The following is an 18,372-nucleotide window of genomic DNA, read 5'->3' as shown; positions in this document are numbered from 1 at the left end:
AGGGAACCACCACTACAACCAGCATATCTTGTTCACGCATCCTCAGCTACATTGGTCCTCCTTAGCATTTTGAAATGCTTAGGCACGTGAGTTAAGCCTAACAATCATGCTGTTTTTGAATATGTGATCTAGGACAGCTGACAGACTTACAGTGATGGGGAAAATATTATCATTGAATAGGGTCTTACGACTTACGAGATAGTAAAAATTAGGGGAAGAATGCAAAAATAGATATTGTTATGGGTGTGAACAGTGCCTGTGAAAAGTAATCTTTAGGAAAAAGAAGACGAGTGAGATATGTTTACCACAAACAGATATAAAGTTTGCCATCAAATAGTAAAATAAGAGACCCATTCCCTTCTCCATTATTCCATAAAACCGTTCCATTAATTGCAAGGTTGTCAAAGCGTCTCCTAGGCGACGCCTAGGCGTCCTAACCACTTTTCTGATGGTCGCTGCCCAGGTGATTTGTTGGTGTTACCTCAGTTTTAACCACCCTCGACTGCCTTGGTTCGCCTAGCGCTTTGACAATATGATATGATTAATTGATTGAAAATATAAGGGTTACATACTTCATACAGAGTATAGACACATGTGCCATAAAAAATAGAAACTTCCTAGCTACTAAAGCACTCCTAACTTTAGTCTCCTTCTTAATGAAACGAATCCTCTTTAAAAATAGAAACTCCTAAAAAGACTTCTTAAATCAACTTAAGACTTATCCTAGAAAATAGAAACTAGACTTTCTACAAACATGTTACGCTCCCTAAGACTTGGAAAATTGAACTGAATTTGTACTTCCCCTATAACTAATATTTAGACCTTATATTTGGGCCTATGATAACCAAACTCATAAACATAAAAAGCCCACCCAATGTGATATCAAAACTACGACTGTTTCTGTAACTTGCATCAATAAGATTAACAGAAATCGATATAGCTGGTGCTGGTTGGAGAGCTGAAATCAACTCCAGTGGGTTGTTTTTAAAAAATGAATGGGGCAAAGCTTGAGTGAAGAGAATTTTTGGTATTAGAGTATGTAAGATTGTGGAGGGAGTTTTAACTGAAAATAGAAACAATTATTGAAAAGCTAGATGATACTACTAGCCAATCTAGATTCCAGATTGGAATCAAAGATCAGATCAGCTGCTCCGTGGGCCCAGATCTGAAATATTTTCCTGATAAATCAGGGTTGAAAAGTCTTGCTGGTTTATTTATTTCAGCAGCCTGCAAATAGGGATGAAAGAAGAATAAAGCAAAGTAGAAAGAGAAGAGAAACAGGCAAGAGAAGAAATCAGGTTTGGAATATCAATCCTGTGAGCGAAGCTCAAAATCTCCAGAACTCGTAGTAAAAACTCATATTCTTTACTTATATCATCTCCAATTGATGGGGAGTGTATTACATATATGAAGACCTAAAATTTTTACATTGACTTATAGAAGGACTCCTAATCACTCTTAACACATGAAAAGTAAATAGACTAAAATTAGAACTCAATCTAATTATGAATTATCCTAATCTAACACAAATACTTAACTACTAATCATGTGTACCCCCATGGATCTAGAATTTGGGCGTTAAAATTGAGTCCATTACAAATAAAAACATGTAAAACAAAAGTCCATAACCAAATACTATCAAAACAGGTCCTAATGTTGCACCGTAACTGCATTACTAGACCAAGGGGAAGGAGGGACTAGAAAGTGGAGGTACTGTCATCTGATGAGAGCTCAGGGTTGTTATGAGTTGATTTTCAAGTAGTAACCACCCATACATTTTGTACAATTTGGTTACTGATACAAAGAAAGAGGAAAAAGTAAATAAATAAAAAGAAAAAACGGAATAACCTTGAAACATGTGGGCCTCCCCGATTTTCGTGAAAGAAGTGATTCACAGTGACAGACCCTTGTAGAAATCGATTTCTCTACAGGCTGGATAGTCTTGAAATAGCCTGGATATTTTTTCCTCATATTGGATTAGCAATCTGGGTGGTCTTCAAAGGGAAGCTTGCCCCTTTTCTCTTCTAGAAGAAATCAAGTAATTATGTACTTGGGGATAACCCCCGGATGTTATTTATCTTGCAACAGTAAGTTCTTCGGACTTGTGATATTTGAAATGCTTTTTTCGTAGATATCAAAAGGATATTGTTGCCAGAGAACACTAGGCATATAGTATAAGAACAAAAAGAACAACAACAGCAGCCACATTAGCAATGAATGGAAACTGATAAGTGATAATATACAACAATGACAAATTTCTATGCTGGAAACGAATAAGAAACAAGAAACTACTTGTGGGATAGGGTCCAATTACAGGGCATATCTGATCACCCTTCCCTTGTGATATTTGAAATGTTAGTTCATAGTTCATTCTTCTCTTCACTATCTTGTTTATTTTTTGTAGATAGTCCTCTAATTCCTATGCTATTGATTTTATGTGAGATCAATACATGCAAAGTCTCTTTCCTTGTATGTTTCTGTGTCATGCCATTCATAGCAATAACAAATGGCTGAGTTGGGTGGTGTAAATGGGATAGAGGGAGCACAATGTTGAGGGAGAATGAGAGGGACACCATTTACTTTCTGAAACCATAACCCAATTCACATTCTGAGACATGATCTAAACGATACCAATCATGGTTAGGTCTGGGGGAACCATTTTAATAAGGTTGCAGATGAGGGACAGAACCCTCGAACTTTAATTGCCTCACTTTTCTGCCAACCCAGACTTGATGAAGTCGAATCATTTTACATGCCTGTCTGTTGGTGCACCTAATTTCATGCCCAACCTTGGGTGCACAAATTGAAATTTTAATGAGGCCAAAATGATTATTGCATTTTCTGTCTTGATGCATTTCTAGAAAATTAGTCCTGTGCTTTCAATCTAACGCACCCCATCTTTGGCAGTTTATGAAACATGCAAACTGGGAACTCATGCACCGCAAAATGTGGGAGGCCAGTTGGACCAGGCCTCAGGGAAAGGTTCACCTTGTGGTTTTGTTTTTGTTGATTGTCCCCAATCAACGAAGATAGAAAACAGTAATGCTTCTATTATGGGCTCAATAAGTGATTATCTTTTGTCTTTATCAAATGGCTGGGAGTTGGCAAGCTTTCTTAAGTCTCTCTCCAAGGTTCTCAAGGCTCTCAAACTTGGTTCAAATTTGAGCACAAATCAAAAAGACAGTGTTAGTGGTCCTTGCACGGTAAGTTGTTAACTTTTGATAATTCTTCATTGCAGATGGAAAATAATAAATTTTGTTTGGTCAACTTGTGCTGGACTCCTACCTTTCCTCTATTCTTTGCTTTAATCTACCTGGATGTTTCATTTAAGATAATGTTGGCATGTATTTTTTATTTATTATTTTGTATTGCTATTTTCTTCTTGTAGAGATAATTGAATTAGGGTAAGACTCTGTTGATCCTTAGATCACACAGGCCTTGTATTTATATTAAGTAGAATGATAAGGATCCAAGTACAAATAGGAATCAACCTCAGTCCTAATCATATTAGGGATTCCTAGTACAACTAGGAATACCAAACTAGGATTCGGTTGAGGGAGATAAACAATAAAAAAGGAGAAAAATAAAAGAGAAAAATAAAAGGGAATAATAAGGAAACATCCTAATCTAACTAGGGGTACTTCCCCAATCGGTTAGGAAGCAGTCCTAATAGAATTAGGACTGCTTACCCCAATCGGATAGGGGATAAGTAACCTATTTCAACACTCCCCCTCAAGTTGGAGCATATATATCATGCATGCCCAACTTGACTAATATAGGATGAAACAGCTTGCTACTCAGTGCCTTAGTTAACACATCAGCTAGTTGATCAGTAGACTTCACAAAGGGAACACAAATGAGGCCAGCTTCAAGCTTCTCCTTGATGAAATGTCGGTCAACCTCCACGTGTTTAGTACGATCATGCTGGACAGGGTTATGAGCAATGCTAATGGCTGCTTTATTGTGACAATAAAGCATCATAGGAAGATGGACAGCAACACCGATATCCTGCAATAATCCTCTAAGCCACAGAAGTTCACAAATGCCTTGTGCCATCGCACGGAACTCGGATTCAGCACTAGACCTTGCCACAACATTCTGCTTTTGCTACGCCATGTGACAAGGTTCCCACCCACAAAGGAACAAGAGCGAGATAGATTTCCTGTCGGGGAACCAGCCCAATCGGCATCAGTATAGGCTTCAATCTTCAAGTGACCATTGGAAGATAGAAGAATTCCCTTTCCTGGAGCCGACTTCAAATACCTCAAAATACGACGGACTGCATCCAGATGAGAGGAATAGGGATCATGCATGAACTGACTCACCAAACTTACAGCAACTGCAATGTCAGGACGTGTGTGAGAAAGGTAGATTAGTTTGCCCACTAACCGCTGATAAGCACCCTTGTCAACAGGTTCACCTTCTTTCTCCCTAAGTTTTGTAGTAGCTTCCATAGGAGTATCTGAAGGATGACAACCAAGCAGCCCTGTCTCAGTCAATAGATCAAGGACATATTTCCTTTGGGAAAGAAAGATGCCCTTTGAAGATCGAGCAACTTCTATCCCTAGAAAATATTTTAAGGAACCAAGATCTTTGACCTCAAACTCACGGCCAAGAAGAATTTTCAAATCCCTGATTGCAGCATCATCATTACGAGTGACCACAATATCATCCACATAGACTATGAGAAGAGTAACCTTGTTACCAAGTCGTCTGATAAACAACGTGTGATCAGCATTGCTTTGCTTGTAACCTGCTGAGATCATGGCCTTATGAAATCTGCCAAACCAAGCGCTAGGTGACTGCTTTAAACTATAAAGGGCACGCTTCAATTTACAAACCCTGCCCTTAGTCCTGTCATTAGAGAATCCTGGTGGAATGTCCATGTATACCTCCTCCTCAAGCTCTCCATGGAGGAAGGCATTTTTGACATCTAATGTGAAGATCCCACCCAAGATTTGCAAGACAGATAATAGCACCTGACGGTGTTGAGCTTTGCCACGGGTGCAAAGGTCTCCCGATAATCAACTCCATAAGTCCGAGTGAACCCCTTTGCAACCAGACGTGCCTTATATCGATCCACAGAACCATCAGCCTTCTGTTTAACCACAAAGACCCATTTACATCCAACTGGTTTTTTTCCTGGAGGAAGATTCACAAGTTCCCATGTATTATTTTTATTCAGTGCTCCCATTTCTTCCAAAATCGCTGCCTGCCACTTTCCATCTGTAGAAGCTTCCTGCCAATTTTTAGGAATCGAAACAGAAGAGAGAGAAGATACAAATGCACTAAAAGAAGGAGAAAGAGAACTGTAAGAGACAACCCGAGAAATAGGATGTAAAGTACAAGTCCTAGTACCTTTGCGATGAGCAATAGGTAGGTCGGAGGAGGAGGGATTACCAAGAGATGGAGGATCTGGATCTGGAGCCGGCAAGTGAATGGGTATTGGTGCTAAAGTGGATTGCATCTGCCCTCTGTTGGTTCTGCCCCTTGTGTAGGTGAGTATGTTGGAGTTGTCAATTCTCTTCTGAAATTCACCAATAGTTCTCTGCATTGGAGTCAGCTCCCCCTGAATAGGAACATTAACATCACTATTTTCTATGGTCTCCCCCTGTAAAGGATTCCCAGTAGGTGAGGGAGGAACAGTCAGAGAAGGTGGGGCAATGTCCGAAGGTGACTGGGCAGCAGCCGTGGGAGGCTGGGCAGCAGTCAAAGGAAGCTGGGCAGCAGCTGTGGGAGGTTGGGCAGTAGCCAAAGGGGGCTGGGCAGCAGCTAGAGGAACCTCCAGTGGAGGAATCTCAAAAGGCACATCTTCACATGTACTCTCCCCCTGAAGAGGTGGTGAAGAATAGAAAGAAAGCGTCTCATGAAAAACCACATCCATACTAACCAAGGTACGGCGGGAAGGGGGATGGTAACACTTATAACCTTTCTGGGTCGGAGAATAACCCAAGAAAATACAACGGAGCCCCCCTAGGCTCAAGTTTGCCAGGGGAGCTAGTATTCCTAGCATAGCACACACACCCAAAGACTTTGGGAGGCACAATAAAGGAGGAATGGCCCAATAAAATATCAGAGGGAGTACGGGAACCAAGAACCCGAGAAGGTAACCTATTGATAAGATAGGCAGCAGTGAGGACTGCATCCCCCCAATATTGAGAGGGAACAGTCCTCGCAAACATCAAAGCCCTGGCCATTTCCAGGAGGTGACGATTTTTTCTTTCTGCCACGCCATTCTGGGCAGGGGTATCAACACAGCTAGTCTGGTGAATAATGCAATGGTCAGCCAAATACTTTTGAAATTGGGACTCAGTATACTCAGTTCCATTATCACTTCTCAATATTTGGAGAGTAGCCTGGAACTGAGTTTGTATCATTTTATGAAAATGTTGAAAACAGGAGAGAACCTGATTTTTAGTGTGCAAAAGATAAACCCAAGTGTTCCTAGAATGGCAATCAATGAAAGACACAAACCAACGATGACCAGAAATAGATGGTTTACGACTAGGGCCCCAAACATCAGAGTGTACCAAATTAAAACAAGTAGAACTTCTTTTATTTGAAATAGGATAATTGAACGTGTCTGCTTGGCCGAACACGGCCTCACAAAAAAGTCATCCTTAGTACGTAGGGTGACCAAACTAGGAAATAAATGAGCTAAAATGCCTAATGGGGGTGACCTAACCGAGAGTGCCACCGGTAGAGTTCAAGAGACCAAGGAGTTCTGATGCGGCGGAGATGGTGGTGGTGATGGAGAGAAGCGACCGTCATCAAGCGTGACACACCACCATGCACTTTACCCAATCCAATCGTCTTCCCAAAGTCCAGATCCTGAAATACACAATGAGAAGGAAAAAAAGTGACTTTACAGTTAAGATCACGAGTAATACCACTAATGGAAAGGAGGTTAGTAGTAAAATTAGGTATGTGCAAAACAGAAGTCAAGGGAAGAGAAGAAGTGCATTGTATGATTCCTGTTCCAGATATGGAGGAAAGGGAACCATCAGCCACTTTGACCTTATCTTTCCCAGAAGTGGGAGAATATCTGTTAAACAGACTAGAGGAACCAATCATATGATCTGTGGCTCCAGAATCTATGATCCAAGGATGGGAAGCCACAGAAGCACAATGACCTCCAAAAGGAATACCTGACCGGGCAAAGTGTGAACCTGAAGGGGCCGAAGAATTGGCAGTCGCTGATGTAGTAGAGGCAGTGGCAGAGAAGACCCGAGCATACGTAGGGGTGCTCGTATATCATCCTGGGATAGACCAGTTTGATGCGGGGCTGCGATATAATGCATCGATGTGCCTTGGGCTTTGTCTTTATCTTTGTCTTGGCAGCCCGCTTAGCTTCAAAATCTGCCGGTTTCCCATAAAGTTTCCAGCACCTCTCTTTGGTGTGATAGGGTTTGTGACAATGCTCACAAACAACATTCCCTGTAGTAGAATCACCAAGAGAAGCAGTGCCACTAGGTGCATAAGAGGCTGGGGCAGTAGCCCTGAGAGCGGATCTATCTGTAGTAGGAGGGTGCAACATGGCAGCCCTACGGTTTTCCTCAGAGGACACCAGGGCATAAGATTGTTCAAGTGTGGGAAAAGGTTTATGGCCCAACACTTGAACACGAATCTGATCATATTCCACATTTAAGCCAGCCAAGAAGTCATAGACCCTAATCTTGTCCACATGCTTTTTATAGGAAGCAATGTCATCAACTGTAGTAGGGTGAAAATCAGAGAAGTGGTCCAACTGTTGCCACAGGCTGCGGAGAGTAGCATAGTATTTCGAAACAGAAAGGTCTCCCTGAGTAGTGTGAAGTACCTTTTGTCGAAGTTCATAAACTTGGGCATCATTACCAAGCTGCCCGTAGGTTTCCTTGCAAGCAGCCCAAATCTGGTCGGCAGTATTCAAAAGAAGAAAATTATGCTGTAGTTCTGAAGTCATAGAGCCTATGAGGTATGACATGAGAACACCATTATTGGCAAGCCACTTAGTTTGAGCAGGGCCTTTATCACTGGGCTTCACACTAGTGCCATCAATATGGTCTGTGAGACCACGGCCAGCAATGGCAAAGGAGGCTGATCTGGACCATAGAAGGTAATTAGAGCCATCTAGTTTGATAGGGTTAGGTGAAAAACTGTGATAATCTGTCTTGTGGTTGCTATCATGATCCGAGGTAGCTGTAGAGTTGGTAGAGTCACCCATACCGGCAGCAGAGAATGCCAAAAAATATCTTCAAGTGATATCCCAAAAATGAGAACCAGCAGCCAATAAGAACCCTATATCGATATGGTCAGGGTTTTGAAAAAACCCTGAATTTGATGAAATCGATGAAGGATCCAAGGGGCTGAAAAAAACCTGCAGTGAATGGATTTGAACTGAGGATAAGGAGCCCTTGAGAATGGGAGAGACCTGAAATCAGAGTCCAAAAACTGCAGTAGCTCTAAATCCGATAGAGGTAGGGTGTTAAAAAAACCCTAATTTTGCTAATATCGATCTCAAGGAGGTCCTCTTCAATAAAACTGAACTGTGGGAGCCCAAATTGCTGTCGAGTGGGTCCAAATAGGTGGAGAAGAAGCCTTCAAAAAATCAGATACAGTAGTGAGCTCAAACTCCTAGATCGACAATTGTCAGGGTTTGGAAAAAAACCCTGATTTGGTAAATATCAATCTCAAGGAGGTCTTGAAACTATGATCAGATCTGAGATAGGAACATGAAGCAATAATAAGGTATTCCTGCTGCAGTTTCTGGTCTTCAAAAAAAGGAGATGATGCCTTGTATTAGAAGTAGAAGCAATCCTCAAAGAACTGAAGCTCCAATTTGCGCAAGCTGGAAGTGCTGGTTCCTATCGAGCAGAATTATGTAGTAGCATCCATGAGGTAATGGGGGCAGCAACTGGATCGAAAGATCACCTCATCAGTGCTGCCCTATGTGACAATAGAGAACAAGGGAGAAGAGAAAGGAGAGACCGAGAGACAAAGAGAGAAAAAAAAGAAAAAAAAACTGAAATATCGTGGGAGATGGTCCCTAATTCGAGATTAGCTCTGATACCATGTAGAGATAATTGAATTAGGGTAAGACTCTGTTGATCCTTAGATCACACAGGCCTTGTATTTATATTAAGTAGAATGATAAGGATCCAAGTACAAATAGGAATCAACCTCAGTCCTAATCATATTAGGGATTCCTAGTACAACTAGGAATACCAAACTAGGATTCGGTTGAGGGAGATAAACAATAAAAAAGGAGAAAAATAAAAGAGAAAAATAAAAGGGAATAATAAGGAAACATCCTAATCTAACTAGGGGTACTTCCCCAATCGGTTAGGAAGCAGTCCTAATAGAATTAGGACTGCTTACCCCAATCGGATAGGGGATAAGTAACCTATTTCAACACTTCTTATCATTTTTTATTTCATCTGCAGTAGCACAAAGCTTCCGTGTATCTTATAATTAAAATCATTAGTAGTTGTAGAAGCCCATCCCCGTTATCATCCCTATGATCTATACTTCCACCTAATGTTCAAAAAGTTCTATTGCTAGTGATGTTTTTGTCACCAACCTGATGCACCATGGATCATTTGCTCCGACTATGATGCATAGCAGGTGGTGTTTGGGGAAAGAGCAATGCAAAAATAATAAATGGAGGGAGACCCTCTTCTTAATCGATTTACTTATATATGTTGAGTGCAAATGACTATTTCTGCCGTTGCATTGAGAAAATTAACACAATATATAAGGAAAACAGAGAAGTAACCTAGCCTATAATAAGTGTGTTACATCATTAGATTGTCTTAACACATTTAAAACTGAACTGACTCTAAGAGAATTTAATCTTCTTGGTGATGCTAAGCAGGTAATCTATGTGGTGTGCCCCTTCCCTGACCCCATTGCAATTCTTCAGACTGTGATAGAGTCTTCCAGTGCCATCGGGTCAGTAGTTCTCTCATCTGATAAAGAGAGAAGGTCTTCATTGCACACTCAGGTTGGGAAGGCTTTAAGCTGCTCGACAGCTGTGGATGAATCATCGACGTCAAATGTTGTGACAATTTCAGGGTGTAGTATTCCGAAATTGGTCTTGCAGATTGTGACTGTAGATTCTGTTTTTAGAGTTACTAGTCCTGCTCTTAACGAGCTTGTCCTTCTCAAGGAGACTGCATTCACAGTTTACAATAAAGCCCGCCGTATTTCTCGGTCATCTTTTGGTGATGTGCAATCATCGGGCATCTCAGGTAAACCTAGTGCAACTTTGATGCATATGTCCTCTATCCCAGGGATGTGGAAGGACTGTGTTCCTAGAATTACTGGAACATCCCTTCCAAGAGAGGGTGAACTTGATTCTGGCTTGAGACCTGGGGCTTGGGATAATTCTTGGCAATCATCAAGGGGTGGAGGACTAGGCTGCGATCCAAACAGATCTGGAGATTTTCTTCTTCAAGATGATGCCCGATGTTTGTTCGAACCACTTTTTATTCTGGCTGAACCTGGCTCTGTGGAGCATGGACTTATGCCCACAGTGTTTGGTAATGAAACATCAGAGTCTACAAGGGCTTCTACAGATGATAGTGCTGGTGCTGGCTTCATGCAGGGTTCTAGCTCAGTAGGAAGTATGGATATTGGATCAAACTCTCTTCTTGATGGATCAGAGTCTGAAGGATGCAGCAATCAAAAGACTGCAAGCCTTCATTGTTGCTATGGGTGGACTGAGGACTGGCGTTGGTTAGTCTGCATCTGGACAGATTCCAGGGGAGAATTGCTTGACAGCCACATATTTCCTTTTGGTGGAATCAGTAGTCGGCAGGACACAAAGGGGCTACAATGTGTTTTTGTTCAGGTGCTCCACCAAGCTTGTCAGATGATATCATGTTCTTCCCCTGAGGTTGGTAATGCTAAGTGTAGAGATATAGTTATCACACGCATTGGGTCCTTCTTCGAGCTAGAATGCCAAGGTATCTTGGGAGTTTTCAATTTTGTCTTTGGGATTTTCATTCTTCATTACTATTTGCATCTTTTGTTGTTTAAGCATTGACTTTGCAATTTTAATGCATTACCATTGATATTGTGAACAGAATGGCAGAAAGCCATCTACTTGGTTGGTGGAAATGAAGTGAAGAAGTGGCCGCTACAACTTCGACGATCTTCACCTGATGGGATCCCTACAAGCAGTAGTGGGACTTCCTTACAGCAACAGGAGATGAGTTTTCAAGAAAGAACCCTACCTTCCTCACCCAGTCCTCTATACAGTCCTCACACAAAAGCTTCTACTTATATGAAAGGTGTTTTAGGGCAGAACAATACAAGGAAGCAGCTTATGGGTGGGCAAATGTCAGTTGACAGTTCAAGGGGGCTGTTTCAGTGGGTGCAGAGTATCAGTTTGGTTGGGGTGTCCCTTGACCATTCCCTGCATCTAGTCTTTCACGCTGATATTTCTTCCCCTGGTAAGTTGTCATTCTACATTTTGCCTCAACTTCATAACTAGTTGCCCCCTGACACAACTTCTTTTTGTAGTTGTACATTTTATTTGATAGGGACCAAGGATATGTTGAAAAAGAAGCAAATAGAAATATAGTTGTCAAGAGGTTGCGTACCCCCCCCCCCTTGCGAGATCCGCCTTGACAACTGTGAATGGAAACCTGCAACATAAAATGATAAAATACGAAGGGAGTAGAAAGAATAGAAAACAAGCTTATAGTTTAGGCTGCACTAACATATTAGTTCTACCAAACCTTTTATAGGGTGTATACTGGGTTATAATACCCAGCCATCTATCTGAACAAGATGTTCAAGATGGATTCCAACAATATACACTTCTCTGATCATTTTGGGAAAATCTCATTGGCCCTCTCATCTCATCTCATCTCATCTGGCAAGGTGCCCAATTAGTAGTTTGCTAGAAAACCCATCAATCTGAATCATATAGTCTAGATTCTATATTTGTTATCTGATGTTCATAACAAATCCACACTGTTATCTAATGTTCGTATTTCTAAACTTGAATGTTTTCCACACTCCTACTGTCAATTTATGATATATTTGTTTGGTCAACTGTGTGCGACAGAAAAGCCGTTTCTGTTCCAAGAATATTTTTTAACAAAGCAAAAACAAGAAGAGCTGAGAAAAGGGGTATCCAAACGCCACCCTAGTTTCGTAACTTTGTTCTGAATGACCATTCCGGCTTTCCTATTCTCTCTTTGACACAATTTCAACCTAGTACTTCATCCAACCTGAAGTGATGGAACCAGACTGGTATGGTTGAGCTGAAAAGGTCATATGACTCACAAGAGTGAACCCCTACTTGCTTGGATGGGTAAGAGTACAATGAAGTAATGAACTGAGATTTGAGGGCTTGGAAGGAAGGGCTTTCAGTTTGAGAATGTATACGAGATATTGGATTGTTTTGACTCTCAATTTTTTTATTTTTTTTTGTATTGCTTTGGAAATATTATTCGTCCCAGAGGTGTTCCCTCATGAATATTGGTATGAAATTCTTATCTAGGTCACATGCAGGAGTAGTGTCAATGTGAAAATAGTTTCACTAAGTTTTCTGTTAGCATTGAGGGGCACTACTGTTATAATAATAATGCATGTTCTGCAGGGGGAGGAGCTCAAGGTGGCAGTAGTATTGCACCATCAAGCTATTTGGAAGGTTTCAGCCCTGTCAAGTCTCTTGGATCTACATCAGCAACCTACATTCTAATCCCTTCGCCCAGCATGCGCTACCTCTCTCCAATGCCTCTACAGCTCCCGACGTGCCTCACCGCTGAATCTCCACCTCTGGCCCATCTCTTACATAGTAAAGGCTCAGCTATTCCATTATGCACTGGATTTGTGGTGTCAAAAGCAGTAGCGTCTATCAGGAAGGATTCCAGGAGTAGCTCAAAGGATGAATGGCCTTCAGTCCTATCAGTCAGTCTTGTTGACTACTATGGCAGTAACAACATCATCAGAGAGAAGATTGCTAGAGGATCTATAAAGCATGGTAGGAGTTTAAGCTCGGAAGGAAGAGACTTTGAGATTGAGAGTCATTTAATTCTTGAGTCTGTTGCAGCAGAGCTTCAAGCTCTGTCTTGGATGACAGCGAGCCCGACATATTTGGACAGGCGAACTGCATTGCCTTTTCACTGTGATATGCTTTTGAGGCTGAGAAGACTGCTTCATTATGCTGATAAGGAGCTCTCTCAGCAATCTGAGAAGTCATAGATTAATGTGACTAGGCAGGCTAAAATGGTTCACTTGGTATAGACCCACCTTTATTCTGTTGACATGGATCACACCTTGGACTAGCAAGCTATGAAGAAGATGACCAAGTGTGCTGCATGCAGGATTTTTGTTACATATAGTGTCAATGTTGCAGTTCTGTACTATTAGTGTAACATATGTATATGTAATCCAAATTGCCTTCCCTGTTAGGGGGGATGAGTTGCAACTTTGCGTGCGTCGATGAGTGTGCGTGTGGAAGGAAAAAAAAAATTCATGTACCCTGGTAGTTAGTGGAGTCTATTACGGGTAACTGCGAATCGGTTTTGACCACTTTCAAAAATCTGAATCGGGTTGGAATCGGTCGATTTCAGGGTTTTGGTCATCGGATCATTGGATTTTCAGAATTTTGGAGCTGACTTTGCCCGATTTCGATAGGGTGTATTGGAAGAGGGGGGTGTTGTGGTGAGGAGGGGATTTGACGAGGACAGGGGACGCAAAGAGTGTCTCTTGCATTGCTCAGTGGGCAATGATCGGGATTGTCAACAATAGCTGATTAGGGCAGGTCTTGTGCTGTGGTGTGCTTCATGCCCATGCTCACCAGGAGGTCTCGAGTTCAATCTCCAGATAGTTGCCTTACCCCTCCCCAGTTCTCATCCCCCCTCCCTTTAAGAAAAATATATAAAAGCTCTTAAGTCCCAAAAAAATAGATCACGATGTCTGCAATCCAAAAATTCTACACTAAAATTCAATCATTTACTCTCCCACAAGGCAATGATCGAGGACTCTATGCATGCCAAAATTTCTTTACTAATATTCAACTATGGAAAAAGACCGAGCATTTGATTGAATGAGATTTTTTAGTTCATGTAATTTTATGCAGTCCGGTAAACGGTCTTTTTCCCTTCTGTTGTATATGCTTCCACTCAAATTTAAGCATATATACCCTCACAAATGTACATGCACATACTCAATACCTCTCCATGGATCTTAGGTCCATTGGGATTTTGTGATGTTTACTTGTTCATAAAATTTGAGTTTCAATTTGATCTTCCCCAAATAGATTCTAAATCCTTTCCTCGATTATGTTTTATTGTGGTTTGAATCTTACACAATCCCTTTGATCAATGGTCATTGCATTTCCTCACTTTATAAATGGTAACACTGAAGTCTCCGAAAATAAAAAGAATAGAGAGAGAGAGAGAGAGAGAGAGCATTTCCTCACTTTATAAATGGTAACACTGAAGTCTTCAAAAATAAAAAGAATAGAGAGAGAGAGAGCATTATACATAATCGTTCCTAGATTATCGAATTGATGAATGATATCAAGCCCATTTTACCATCAAAGACATGCCACCTGTACCGGGGAAATTATCTCCTTAGGTTCCCCGCTCGGTAGAGTTCCTAGCACCTCTAATAAGAGGGGTGGACCTCACCCAAGCAGGGGGGAAAGGTGGACAATTCCATCCCCTTATAAGAGGAACCATATGAACTGTACCGGGCAGAGAACCTTAGAGGATAAAGATCAGGTCGACCAGAGCCATGTAGATCAAGAGCCCTGAGTAGTCCTACTGTGATCAAAGACCTTGGGCCGTTCTCTTTGTAAGCACTAGACATTTCAATTTTTGTAAAAATGTGAGTTTTATGGAACTAAACTATGTTCTCCAAACAGTATTCCTCCTCGCACATGTGGCAACACGTACTGTGGACACATGATATGGTGAAAACCCATTCTGACATCATGTAAAGTTTCTATTCAAAAAGTTTGAACTGGTAACCTAGTAGGCCTTTCAGGTATATAAGGGGGCATCTTTATAGAAATAAAAATAAAAATAAAAAACGTATATAAGGGGGCTGTAGACTAATTTATAGTCGATGTGGGACTAAACTCCCACCTTAAAGGACTCATTTAAGTTATGGACTACATTCCAAAACCCAATTTCTAAACATGGTTTCACATCAAATTATTTTCTTCCTCATGAATGTTATGACCATGTCAAGTGGTTCCATGGATAAGGCTTTGCTTCAAGGCTTATGATGGCTAGGCATAGTAACCAATCCTCCTGAAGAAATACCAATTTGTGTACTGATGTGTAGGGGTGCAATGGAGAAAACTTACCATAGCAATCACGCGGTAGCGAAGCTACTCGGTTTGATCTCCTTCCACAATCTTTGGCTCAATGTATCCATGACGGCAAGGTAAAGCAGCAGCACTTGTCATGCCCATCTCCCGGTCCAGGCCGGCATCTTTATGACTCTCTGGGTTTATACCTAAGCCTTTTCTTCTACTATATACACTGGTGGAAATGGAGTCCACCATTAGGGTCAGTATGGCTGATAACATTGCCACAAATCTAGTAAAAGGAAACTTGTGCCAAGGGTTATTAGGCAAACACTTGGATGAAAACATATCAAAAGAATCAAGAGGTGAACAGACCCTTATCATGTTGGTGATTAGGATGGAAGCAATGGCTATTATCTTGAGTGGCAAAGCATCTGAGTTATTGCTGAATTTCCTGGACTTGATTTGATGTAGAGGAGATATCATACGAGTTCTTGGGCTGGTTGGACCAGCAAAAATCCTCCCGGATTGGTCGGAGATATTAAGTGAAATAGGTTGAATTATATATCACATCGAAGATCTCGACGAGCTCTTCATGTTGATGCAATGATGCCCTTGCTTGTACTCTCATTGCCCCCAACCCTTTTGATGCAAAGCTACACGACCAAGCAGCAATCTCTGGCACATTTTTTTAATATAAAAAGGAAGGCCACACTACCAAACAAAGTTCTTTTTTCCAATATAAAAATAGTGAGACCCACATCTTCTGGATTTGAATCCTCCGCGGCAGGGGGTTGAGCAGCCATCATGCTACGCTCACCTCACAGGCCGTCAAGTGGATTTCATGTCAATCTAATGCTTGATAGATGAGCTCATTTCAAAATTCAATGTGAATTGAGCGTAGCACGATGGCTCAATGGCCCGTCAACCCCAGCCCCAGATGATCCAAATCCACATATATTACCAAAAAAATATCTAAATCCACAAATTCTTCTCTCTCCCTCTCTCTCTCTCTCTCTCCTCCTTTCTTCTTCTCATTGTTCTCCCCCAAGGAAAGAACACCTCCGCAACACCAACCCCAACCCCCACCCACCCCCTCTTTGCCAATTTTTATCCAACCGTCGCTGCCACTTCCGCGGCCACCACCACCACCATCTCCCCCACATGCAACACCCCCTTCTTCTCTCGTTTTCACTCTCCCCTCCCCTGCAACCCTCTCCAGTCTCCCCTCCCCCACTTCCATACGCGGACTTCGTCCCCAACCCCACCTTGCCCCCCCCCCCCGCCCCACCGCTGCAACCATTCCCTTCTGTCAATTTGGCAGCGTGTATGGTTAGTGAGATTATCTCATTGAAAGAATACAATTTCAAAATCCCTCTTATCGTTTTTGGTTGCATCCATGTGAAGCTTCTCTCTCTTTCTCCAGCAAGGTATTTAATGGATACTCAAATTGACAATTTAATTTAAAACCGATTCTCTTGCAACAGAAGTAGAAAATGTGAAAATCTATCTATAGTATTTCTTTCTGTCATATCTCTTTGTCCACATGACCTTGATCACAATAGAAACCCTAGTATTGTAGATTGATTATACTTACACACATATGAGCAAAAGAACCATCATTAGAAGGAGAAGAAACAGGGGATGGAGAAGAGGCTAAAGGGCAAAACAAAACCCTATAATTAGAACCAGTAGGACAGCTAAAAGTAGATGTTTGATCATCATAAGCAAAACTATAAGCATCTGGGCACCTATTCTTGAAGAAATTGGAAAGATATGTGGCTGTGCAATTGCTATTACAACAGTAAAGATCAGTCTTGAATACAGTACAGGGGTGGTTACAACCTCCTGGGGTCTGCAACTCTACCGGACACTCACCTGTAATATCGGCAGAACAATTGACCTGTCGGCAGTTGCCGTTGTTTGGGTGAATCTCCATTGGAATGTTAAATCCAAGAACGAGAGAGATGTCGTAGAAATCCAAGTTAATTTGATTTAATCCGAATTCGGCAATTGTGACAGGGGAGACACCGTAGTCTTTGCACTCTAACTTGTTATTACAGTCGCCGGTCTCGCAACTTCCATCGCCGGATGCATTGAAGGAGCAATTGGTTCGGCCCCAGATCCGACCTGTATTACTTGTCCCATTGGCGGCCATGTTGATGACCCAGGTTTCATCTGGTTTGAGTTGCTTTCCCCCACCTGGAACAGCAGCAGCCCAAACTGTATAGGAACATTGGTTTGTAATCTCAAAGGTGGTTGCTTGGGAGAAACAGAAGAAGATAGTAGAGAAGAGGACGAAGAAGAAGGTGAGAAGGTTACATGAGATGCCCATTTCACAAGTGAAATGGATTTTGTTTCTAGTTTCTCTGAAAATGTAAGTTGTCTTGTGGTAGTCTCTCTAGAGAGTTTCGTGTTTTGTTGGGTAACCCTCATGGGTGTTTAGTTGGATTTTATTGACATTCAAACCTTTTTTCCATTTAATCTCCTTTTGAATTGACTTAATGACTTTGAATTATACTCAGTTCTTGATCAACTGGGCCAATAAAGAGTTTGATGACATCAGCCACGTGAGGTTTCATGACATTGAAGCTGTCGATGGCGGTGGAGGTGAAGGTGGAAGAGAGTGATGGTGGCGGTGGAGGTGGAGTAGGCTAAACCAGAGTTTGGGTTAGGAGGGGTTAATGGTTAAATCCGAGTTAACCTAGGGGTTGGTGTAATGATGGTTAATTAAGAGGTTAAAACAACTTTCTAAATTCTCACTGTTGAATTCTTGCTCTCCACGTGTCATTCAGCCAAGGGATACTGCCAAGAACTTGCGTATCTCCCAATGGAGGAGAAAAATCAGAGAGAGAGAGAGAGAGAGTCACATGAATATAACACAGCTTCAGCTTCACTATAATCTCTTCTGAAATGTGTTTTCAATCCAAACCTATTGAACTCAAAAATAGATTCATCTGACCTGGGAACAAGTACAAAAACATAAAAATAAAGGGACGTTGTTCTCTATGTAGCAACGCAAGCTGTGCCCAGGCATATGGGGTGGGTGTAATGACCATGTTACCTCTTAAGTGACAGACTTATGTGCTTGGGTGTAGCCTGCCCTGTGGCATAGA

General features: G+C 41.7%; 2 protein-coding genes across 4 annotated transcripts in view; one reads left to right on the top strand and one right to left on the bottom strand.

Moving 5' to 3' along the window:
* Positions 1 to 13,424, top strand: part of LOC122639941 (mediator of RNA polymerase II transcription subunit 13) — a 62,408-nt gene extending 48,984 nt beyond the window's left edge. For all 3 annotated transcript variants that reach the window (XM_043832994.1, XM_043832993.1, XM_043832995.1), the window contains exons 19-22: positions 2,908 to 3,203; positions 9,854 to 10,946; positions 11,067 to 11,435; positions 12,593 to 13,424. In XM_043832994.1, the coding sequence (XP_043688929.1) occupies positions 2,908 to 3,203; positions 9,854 to 10,946; positions 11,067 to 11,435; positions 12,593 to 13,197 (2,363 nt within the window). In that variant the 3' untranslated portion in view covers positions 13,198 to 13,424. The remainder of the gene's footprint in view (positions 1 to 2,907; positions 3,204 to 9,853; positions 10,947 to 11,066; positions 11,436 to 12,592) is intronic.
* A 3,396-nt stretch (positions 13,425 to 16,820) lies between these two features.
* LOC122639945 (thaumatin-like protein 1) lies at positions 16,821 to 17,604 on the bottom strand. The gene has a single exon (XM_043833001.1). The coding sequence runs from the start codon at positions 17,589 to 17,591 to the stop codon at positions 16,827 to 16,829; it is 765 nt and encodes a 254-aa protein (XP_043688936.1). The 5' UTR covers positions 17,592 to 17,604; the 3' UTR covers positions 16,821 to 16,826.
* Between the last annotated feature and the right edge of the window lie 768 nt (positions 17,605 to 18,372).

This window comes from Telopea speciosissima, chromosome 9, assembly GCF_018873765.1.
Source record: "Telopea speciosissima isolate NSW1024214 ecotype Mountain lineage chromosome 9, Tspe_v1, whole genome shotgun sequence".
Classification (NCBI taxonomy): Eukaryota; Viridiplantae; Streptophyta; class Magnoliopsida; order Proteales; family Proteaceae; genus Telopea; species Telopea speciosissima.
The sequence above is the reverse complement of the archived record's forward strand: the minus strand, read 5'-3'. Positions and strand labels throughout refer to the sequence as shown.

Coding starts and splice junctions, on each gene's coding strand:
- LOC122639945 (XM_043833001.1), bottom strand. CDS start 17,591: ATGGGCATCTCATGTAACCTTCTCACCTTCTTCTTCGTCCTCTTCTCT.